Source organism: Bactrocera latifrons, unplaced genomic scaffold (assembly GCF_001853355.1).
Source record: "Bactrocera latifrons isolate USDA-ARS-PBARC rearing strain unplaced genomic scaffold, ASM185335v1 scaffold_83, whole genome shotgun sequence".
NCBI classification, from domain to species: domain Eukaryota; kingdom Metazoa; phylum Arthropoda; class Insecta; order Diptera; family Tephritidae; genus Bactrocera; species Bactrocera latifrons.
Genome location: NW_017537523.1, coordinates 625,092 through 635,610, shown reverse-complemented (window position 1 = coordinate 635,610; position 10,519 = coordinate 625,092). Strand labels below are relative to the sequence as shown.

Here is a 10,519-nt window from a genome sequence, read left to right as displayed (position 1 = left end):
TCCAGCACGCGCCGTACCACCAAAAACGGAGAGTTTACAGAAGAAGAAAATTCATCGAAAACCACGAGCAACTAACTGTAATTTAAATAATTAATTGCAAAATAACAGTAAATAGTGTCAGTCAAACGAAGAACACAAAGCCATTCCATTGTAAACTACGCAAATTCTAGTTCTAACCTCTAACTATCTAACAATTAAACGCAATTTGATAAAATCAAAGTAAACTCTACCCAACTACTTACAATATATATATATATATACATATATATAGAAATACTACTTACCCTATATACTATACATACCATACGAGTTAAAAAGCAAATTAATTAGAAAAAAAAAAAAATTAAATAAAATAAACCACAAAATCCAACAAACACAAAATGGAGGGTTCAAATAGTCCACGTGATATGCTGCTGCTCAATGGGCATGCCGAAGGTGCCGCGCATCACTTGGGCCTAACAAATGGCGTCGCTAGCGGCAGTAACAGTTTGCCAGCTGGCAATGTGAAAACCGATCACTTTAATGGTGATGATATATCGTCGAACAGTTTTATGTCCATTCCACAATTCTATGCGGGACGTAGTGTATTCATAACCGGAGGCACTGGATTTATGGGAAAGGTGAGTGAAAAAAAAAAACCAACTATAAACTACTTGTATGTATATGTGAATAAACGTTTTTGTTTAATTATTTTATCGATGAAAGCTTGCGTTATGAAATCGGAATTATAAAAGCTCGTGCTTAGATATGAAAGATTTTGTGGCATTATGAAAACACAAATTATAATAAAAATTATGAAAGAAAGAATACATATAAATTATAAATAAATAGAATACTTACATATAGAACAGGTGTTAGTGTGAAAGCTTCGAAAGGTAGAATATAAAAGCTTTCATGGTATTATGTAAGCTTCTTATTCTTAATTGGCGTAGACACCACTTACGCGATAATAGCCGATTTAACAACAGCGCGCCAGTCGTTTTTTCTTTTCGGTACGTGGCGCCTATTGGATTTTCCAAGCGAAGCCAAGTCCTTCTCCACCTGGTCTTTTCAACGGAGTGAAGGTCTTCCTCTTCCTTTACTCCCCCCCGCGGGTATTGCGTCGAATACTTTCAGAGCTAGAGTGCTTTCGTCCATACGTACGACATGACCTAGCCAGCTATCCCCAGTGAAAAATTACGAAGAGTAATCTCTACAAAAAGAAAAAAATAATGTTTATTATCTTTCCAAAGTTCTTTCTTTGGCATTTATTTTTTGAAGATTATTTCTTTAAAATGTTGGCCGCGGTTACGTCTTAAATAGTTCATCCGTTGAGTCCAATTTTCAGAGACTTGTTCGAGCATTTCGACTGGTAACTGGCGAATGAAACGCGTGATATTTTGCTCCAAGGCCTGAATTGAAGCGGCATTGTCCGCTTAGACTTAAGACTTGACCTATACCCACAGGATAAAGTCTAACGGTGTGATATCGCACGATTATAGTGCTCAATCCACAGGCGCAAAACGTGAAATTATCTGCTCACCGAATTGTTCTCTCCATAAATCCATTGATTGAGGCAATGTGTGAGAAGTGGTGTCGTCTTGTAGAAACACCAAATGTAGCCGAAATCACGAGCTTCAATTTCAGGAGTCAAATAAACGTTTAACATGGCGCCATAACGATCGCCATTGACGTTACATTCTCACCGGCGTTAGTTTTGAAAATATAAAGACCGATAATTCCACCATCCCACAAACTACACTAAACCGTTGTGTTTTCGGGATGAAATGGCATTACTGGGATCTCTTTAGGTTGCTTTTCGCCCCAAATCCGAAAATTTTTGCTGGTTTTTTATACATATTGCGCCACAAATGTGCCACATCGCTAAACAAAATTTGGCTCCAAATGTCAGATCATCTTGTAACATAGACCGAAACGATATGGGAGTGACTTCTCTCCCAATCTGGTCATTTTGTGATTATGGTAACGATTAGTATTAACAGCTTCCCCAGGGTTTAGAAACTCATGATATTCCACACCCTTCTGATCCCACCAAACACAGAGCCATTGCCTTCTAACCAAATCGATCGAAACCGAATTTCTGGATAAACCCATGATTATTTCCGCTTAGGCTTCTTAAAATAAATAAAATTTTCATCGCCAATGACAATTTGAAGCTTCTGATAGAGCATTATGACCTTATGCCTCGAGAAAAATTTGATATGATTCTGCAGCACTTGTTTTCAAATGGAGGCAAAAAGTTAATACTTTCCGCAAATCATAACTTTTCGGTACAAAATTTGAAATTTTCAGCTCAATGAAAAAATTTAATGTTATTTGTTCAATGACTGTAAGGTTTGACAGATGTCATGCCAACCAAACATAAAAAAAAATTAAGTCTCCTTCACAACAAATGTTGGTGTTTGCACAGAAAAAACTTTTTTTTTATTGAAGAACTTCTTCAGAAACATGGGGTGGTTCAGAGAGCACGTAAAAGTGTGAGCGAATTTTACTGCCGGTGATTTGACAATGGACACCCTGAAAGCCTGTCTGCTGACACATCGGCGCTACCTACCTTTGTATTCTAACGCTCACTTCATACCTGTACGCCTGATGTATGGAAAGAATTCGTATATCCAATTGTTGGTCGAGAGATGACTTTACTTCTCCATTGCCTACTCAGTCCGAAGTAGAACCTCTTATTAGTAGTCTGTAAAAAATTATTTAATTGTGGGAAAAAGGTGAAGTGGACAAGATAAGCATCTAAACGGATGGGTCCAACTGCTGGGAGGTGGGCTCTTTTCAGCAAAATGGGATACCAGAGTCGCCTTCCGTCTAGCAAGCCACTGCAGTATCTTCGAAGCGAAGATCCCAACCGTTAAAAAACAAAGCTGTCTTATGCTAACAATGAGTGTGTTCACAACCTAAAATATATTTAGATACTATACGTAGATATATAGCCAAGCGGTTGCGAAATCACTGAAGTCTTTTACACTTTCATTAAATATAGTAAAAAAATGTTTTTGATCTCTTGGCATATCCCACTATTTTATATTTATTCTATTCACGATAGTTTCGTTAAGAGTGGCAGAAGATTGTGATATTTGTGGAAACTGTAAAGCAGATGGCTAGTGGTTCATCACTAAAATTAGACTCCGAAAAAGGGGGTATTCACATGCCTCTGGATACTTGTACACATTTATTCGACAAATTTGTTATAAATATAGCAAAGTCTCGGTGAAGTCAATACTTAACTTGGTATATTTGGCGTACATGCCGACTGTTAAAATTAAAAAGCTGTTAATATGGTAGGAATGTTAATAAGACCACTGTTTAATTGCACACTGGGAACATCATACATTAACTATTGTATTAGCTGTGAGAAGATAGAAGAAAAGGAGACAATAGGACTATGCGAATGCAAATCTCTGTACAGGAAAATAATTGCAACTATTCTTCGATGGATTGTTGACAACTTTTCGGTGCTTGCACAGAAAAAACCTTTTTTTTATTGAAGAACTTCTTCAGAAACATGGGGTGGTTCAGAGAGTACATAATAGTGTGAGCGAATTTTACTGCCGGTAATTTGACAATGGACACCCTGAAGGCCTGTCTGCTGACACATCTGCGCTACCTACCTTCCTACATACATACGTATAAATACATATGTATTCAGGTACTACAGAACAAGTTACTTAACACACTAGCGACTTATTTTTCGCCCAAGCGCTTTCATTTACTCGTGTCAACCCCTTTTCTGCTTGTAATTTTCATGCATCTCACTCTTACATAATATATAAACCTGCTAAATTATCTTACTTGATATAGTTGCAAATCCCCCAACAATTTTTCAAAGCACGGTAATTACGAAATTCTTGACACAAAAGTGTACTTCAAATTACAATACAACAAAACAGAGACACACACGCACGCACTTGCATTGGTTGGCATGTTGCAACATTTGTTTTCATTTATTTATTCATTTGTTCATTCATTCATTCATTCATCCGCCCCATTGTTAGCTGTTTGTTTACATTAATTCGGGGTTTGTATTGTTGCCAGCTTCAAGCGGACATCACGCGGGCTCGGGCTCGGGCTCGGGCTCATCACGAAAATCTGTTGGCACATTTGCGAAATAAAAACGAGAAAAATACTAAAAGTTGGAGATAATGATAAATGACACTGAGACATTTGTTGCGCATTTCTTGCTGGAATTTCGGTTTTCGTTTTCTTCTACTGTCACGAGACAGCGTGCGTTTGTTGTAAATGTTCTTGTTGCATTAAAATTCCTATTCTACTTTTAATTCGGTGGACAAAGGCCGATGACGTTATTGTGTATTCATTTCTTTTTTTTCCCTCTCAAATTTAGGGCGCATAAAAGTGCGTGTGGCATGAATTAATTTGGTGAGTGGATCAAAATGTTTGTTGTGCGGTAGTTTTGAGCATTACATAAAATGAAATAATTTTTCTCTGAGGCAAATATATACGATACAAATAACCTTCTATTGTTTAATAGTTTTAATTATCCAGTTTAGTTATAGTGAAGGTTTTGCAATTTGAAAACTGAAAACTGAAGCGCTTTAAATTCTCTTTATTTTGAGTATTTGTCGATTCCAAAAGGTTCTCAAGAATTAGGACTGTCTCAGACCACAACCTGGCGGATTTTGAGAAAGGATTAGCGGTTGCATCGACATAGAATTCTTCTCACTTAAGAACTGAAGCCATTGGAGCACAGTAAACATTGCGAATTTGCTGTTTTTACCTTGGAATAACGATAAAGAAAACTGTCGATTCTGATGTTAAGAAAATCCACAAATTATTCATAAACAACCAACCACATTCACCTAAAATGGCAGTTTGGTATGGTTTTGGGTCTGGTGGATTCATAGGTCCATACTTCTTTCGAAATGAAGTTGGAAACATATTTACTGTCAATGAAACACGGTATAGATCGATAAGCAAGTTTTTATGGCCGCAATTGGAAGAAGTTGATTTTTATTTTGAGGGTTAGGGAAAGAGAAAATGCCGTCCGTGTTGTTGTCACAGCAATAATATCCCCCAGTTTGCTGCACTCTCCAGCATGTCGCTGATTAAATTGTCCGCGATTCGTCGGCTCCCACATATTTTTACTTTCGTATGCTAGAAGATCAATTGAGACATTACCGCTTATAACTAATATTGTATCACCTGACAATGTTCGGTAGGCTGAAGCAACTCTGAGGGCTGCATCACGATGTACTCTGGCCACTACCTTACGCCATTTTGTCTTTTTAAGCACATCTGCCTAGATCTTATTTCCGTATAGAAGGACGCTGATTGTCGCCGACTTTAGGAACTTTCTGTTTCCTTAGCTGGGGTCGCCTATGTTGGCCATTAGTCTGCTAAGTTGGGAGATGATTTTTGCTGACTTTCCTGCGGTGTGCTGGATTTGCACTTAGAAGATTAGGCTTGGGTTCCAGCCTTACGACTAAGTAATTAACAAATTTTTGTGGCCTTAGAATATCTTTAGTCGTTTACATAATTATTTCGAGGGGTATGTGCTTATTTGTTAGCAGTAGATTTATAATTGCAAGCTGGAGATTGTGTGAGTCTAGCCATGCTTGCGTCGGCATCATGATCTGTTTAAGCTTTCTTCGCGCTTCTTCTGTGTCTCGTGCTGTAATTACTACTGCAATGTCGGCCGCGTAGCCAATTAAGAACGATAGCGTCGTAGCTGATGTTCCACAAGCCTACCTAAACCTAGAATGGATCCTTGTACTGCTAATGATCTGACCGCTATCTGTCGCGACCCTTCTCTAGTTGGGTACAACAGTTTTCTGTTATAAAAGTAGCTCTACACCAAAGCTCTGCGGTAGTCGGAGATTTTAAAGCTTTTACGAGATTGTGGATCACATCCACTCATCTAGAGCTATTGAAGGCGTTTCGGACATCTGAAGTCGCCAGTAACACTATTTTGTATTTATGCCATCTACGCTATGCGCCTTCTACACTTTCAATGAAACCATGCTGTCTAGGGTAAAAGCTTCGTTGATAACCGCTTCGAGTCTGGGTTTAAGTAGCCTTTGTAGGGCTTTCCCGCTGTGTCAAGCACGTATAGTGGACGGTATGCTGATGGCAAGTTGGGATCTACTTTTCCCTTACTGATTAACACCAGCCGTTGCTTTTTCCAGGGTTCAGTAAATATTCGGGTTTTGAGGCAGGCGTTGTACATATTTAGTAGCGATCCTCTTCAGTGATTATTTTAAGGATTTCTGCTGGTATCCCGTCCTGGTCAGTGATTTGTTGGTCTAGAGCTTGCTAGTTGCAGCTCTTCGAGTGTAAACTTGGGGATTTGAGAAAGGCTTGGTGTCTGTTATGGATCACTAACCCTTTTTGGAGTATGTGGAAGGGTGCGTTTGTGTGAAAGGAATTGATATTGATTTTCTTGAATTGTGATATTCAATGATCTCTAATGGTGTCAGACTACTTCTTATAGGGTTATTTGAAGTCATTAGTCTTAGTAATAAACCAGACCTCCTTCTAGCTTTAAAGTGGTTCATTGAATTCGTTCCTGCAAAGGAAGCCGTGTAAGCTATTCATATAGAGACAACAGACAACAGAGATAATTTTCCAAATCTTCGGGAATTTTTCGAACACCGCTTCTTAAAAAACTCAAAGCTCATCCAAAATCTCTAGAATTTGAAAATATTAAACTTTTTGTAACATCCATAAATATGCATTAAACGTGAACCGTTATAAAAACTTGCACACCTACACCACCTAACGGATGCGGATGCGGATATGAATATGCGGATGCGATGCGCCCACAAGCAGGATATCTTTATTTACTCAACACATAAGCAATTGAGTGCGGCGGCATGTAATACGAGTAGCCACGTGGTTTGAAGGGCGGGAGCACTTAGTTAACTACACTCATAAAAAAAAAAAAAAACAGTTTTGCCCTAGTGTATGAGTAGATACAGCGTGATAGAGCTCGTACCAGGTTAGTGTGCTTCAACGTGAGTGTGATCATAAAAGTAATGAGCGTCATAAAAAACAGAAGGCGACGCAAACAGTGAGGACACGACAAGCGTGTAAGTGAGCTTTGGTAAACGTAAAAAAATTAGGATAACATGGTGGAATGGAATGGAAGAGAACATATACCAATTATGCCACGACTGCGGACCAATGTTTGTGAGCTTGTGTGTACGTTAATTTAGGCGCATAAAAGTCGTATGATTATCTCTGTGTATATGTAGCGAAAAATTTTTCCCAACCAGCATTCTTTTGCAGTCGAAAAATTAGAGAGAGGCCGAAATGCGTGGGCACAAAGTGCAAGCTGGCCGATAGGGATAATGCTCGAAAATTCTGCGAAAAGATGCGGTGGCTAACAGAAGGTTTCAAGACCGGAAGAAGGTTACTCCTAAAAACCGAAGAGATGAAGTGACTAATGAAAGACTTCAAGACCGGGGCATCCTCTTGTAAAAACCCCAGAGGTAATCTAGTGACTGAAGAGCAGAGCATACTAAAATTATGAAGGAAACACTTCTGCAGTCTACTGGATGGCAGTGAATGCATAACACCAGAGGATGGTAAACGCGATTCCGCAATCGGTGACGACGGAGCAGACGTACCATTGCCCAACCATGAAGAAGTTCGAAAGCAATTGCCCGTCTGAAGAAAAACAAAGCGGCAGAGGCGATGGATTGCCGGTCGAGCTATTCAAATACGGCGGCGAAGAACTGGTAAGGAGCATGCAACAGCTTCTTTCAGACGAAAACATGCCCGACGATTGGAATTTCAGTGGGCTTTGCCCAATCCACAAAAGCGGTGACGATCTGCGCCAACTACCGTGGGATAAGTCTCCTCAACATCGAGCGTATTGTGTGCAAGATTAAAGCTCACTGTCAACAAACTGATTGGACCTTATCGGTGTGGTTTTGGGCCTGGAAAATCGGAATCAGATATTCACCCGTGAAAAGAGGACCGACACACAACATCTCTTCAACGATTTGAAAACTGCTTTTGACAGCATGAAAAGAGCTACGTTTATGCCGCTATGTCTGAATATGGTTTAAAACTAACAGAGCAATCCTAAAAACTCCCTCCAAAAGAGGTTTCAGACAAGGTGACTCTCTATCGTGCGAAGCAAATGCGTCTGGTAGTGAACAAGGGCAAGGCGAAATATCTGCTGTCATCAAACAAATAGTCGTCGCACTCACGTCTATGCTCTCGCATCACTTTTAACAGTCATAACTTCGAGAAAAAGGTTTCGTGGAAGATGTATGATCATGTCATCTAAATGGAAAAAGACGATCCAGCTCTGAGAGTATTCGATGCAGTATCCCTCAAGGGAAGCACAGAAAGAGTTGCATTTTTCCAACATTGATGAAGATTTGGGCTAACTATAAATCGTTGAGATTTAGTTCTAGTGGCGCCATATATATGTCAGGCCAGGTACTTTTCAATTAACCTATTATACGGTTAGAGAAGAAATTATGTGAGTTTTATTGGCTATACACACATACAGATATAAACATAAATAAGTATGTATATCATATGCCCAAGCACACATACTATGCAACGCTAATCACGATTGCATGAGCACTGTCTGGGTGATTGGGCGACGGCGCGTGGAAGATGCCGCTAATGGGCGATCGATAAACAGCGCGACATCGTCGACAAGTGTTGAAAATGCGATAAATAATCACAAGCAGCTTTTTAGTAAGAACAAAGAACTAATGAATAATTACTACTGATCAGCTGCTGCTGGTACGCCGAAGAGTTATTTAGTGGCGGCTTGCATGGGTGGACACTTAAGGGGCGGCTCAAGTTTGAACGATAATGCTTCGTACGCTATTTGAAGGTTACTTTAAGTCCTCAAAGGCGATTAGTGGTTTGCTAATGTCATTTGAAGTCGATTTTTGTTTTTTTTTTTTTGTTATCGAAAATTACACTAACGCATGAAGTTTGAGTCGATAAACGGCTAAAGTGCTGTTAGTAGAGCGGGCCCCATTTGAAATAGCAGCAGAAAAGGGGAAGTGAGTAGATGAATGGCAGCGGGTGGGAGAAAGCCAGCGCTTTTATGCACACATGCAATTGCTTAGTTTCACTAGCGCACACTTAGTATATTTTTAGGCGTTAGCTCATTGTGGCGCGCTCATATGTGGCACATTACATATATACACAGTTATGTAGTTCTTGTTATTTATATACTAAATATATACAGCTATGTAATTGTAATTATTGTCGTCTGCACGGTTATATTAAGCATACGGTAATTGCATTTAATTGCGCTGTTTGCTATTGTTGTAGTCGCCATGCTGGATTTGTTTATTTCGCAGTTGTTTTTTTTTCGTTTTGGTATTTTTCGTTTTTTTTTTTTTCTTACTTTTTTTTCACTGCTGACATTTTTATGGCTGGCCCCTGTCATGCACATGCATGTTTTCATACATATGTATGTAAATATGCGTATTTACGGTTACCACGGCCATTGTTTAGTAAGATTATTATTAAAATTTTCGCCCGCGTTCGCTAGTGCAGCCCGCTTTACATACGGGGTTGTATGTCATTTCGGCATGTAGAAGTAAAATATACATATGTACATAAGCGCGCTTATTATACTTATTATTCGTGTCGGCACATTGCTCCTGATGATCTCAGCTAGTGGTGCCGGTTTGGGGGGAGCGACAATTGGTAGTTTTAAACTTTATCTAATAATTAAGAAATTCGCTATATTTTGAAGTGTTGAAGTTTGATTAGAAATACGAAAAGACTTTATCGACTACCAATATGTATATAAATACAGTAAATACATACATTTTGTACACAAATAATAAATACTAAAATATATCTTCTATAAACAAATGTAAATATTATGCACCTTATTATTCTATTGTTCAAAGTGCTAAAATTTGTACCCGAAATATCACAATACTTCAGCAAGTAACCGTAGAACATGGGCATACTGAATTAATACGTACAGAGTATACTCGCAAATATACTACCACCCACTACTAACACGAAGCACAAAGGTCATTGCCTCGCTCTTTATGATTAATGGATAATGTCAATACTGCAATTGTGAACGAACAAATGAGTCTTTGCATAGATTATGTCGTTAAAGCAGTAAAAATATACACATATTTTATATAAACATTATATACTAAAAATAACTGCTATATAGTGTATAAGTATGTACCGCATTTGATTTTAACGCTTAAAGTGTATAAATACATGTACATGCATTCTTATATGTATATATGTATATTACTGTAAATAGACAGATATTAATAGATATACTTTTTTGTATCGGAAGATAAACAAACTAAATACACTAGGTGATGTTTCATAGGCAATTGATGAGAATTCTTTACGTATTACGTAGATAACCCATTCTAAAAATGATATTTTGAGCAATCGGAAATTACATATCCTCTTTTTTTGAAATACATATGTATAGTAAAAGTGCTTACTAGCGAAGAAATTCTTTTAATATAAGAAAAGTGTAAAAATGAATTTTTGAAGTATTATGGATAATTAATAAACATAAATAAAAATA

At 38.3% G+C, this 10,519-nt stretch overlaps 1 protein-coding gene across 1 annotated transcript in view; it reads left to right on the top strand.

Moving 5' to 3' along the window:
* Positions 1 to 308: 308 nt before the first annotated feature.
* The window catches only part of LOC108977053 (putative fatty acyl-CoA reductase CG5065), a 17,279-nt gene continuing 7,068 nt past the window's right edge, over positions 309 to 10,519 (top strand). Inside the window, exon 1 of the mRNA XM_018946549.1 lies at positions 309 to 620. Within this exon, the coding sequence (XP_018802094.1) occupies positions 381 to 620 (240 nt within the window). The 5' untranslated portion in view covers positions 309 to 380. The remainder of the gene's footprint in view (positions 621 to 10,519) is intronic.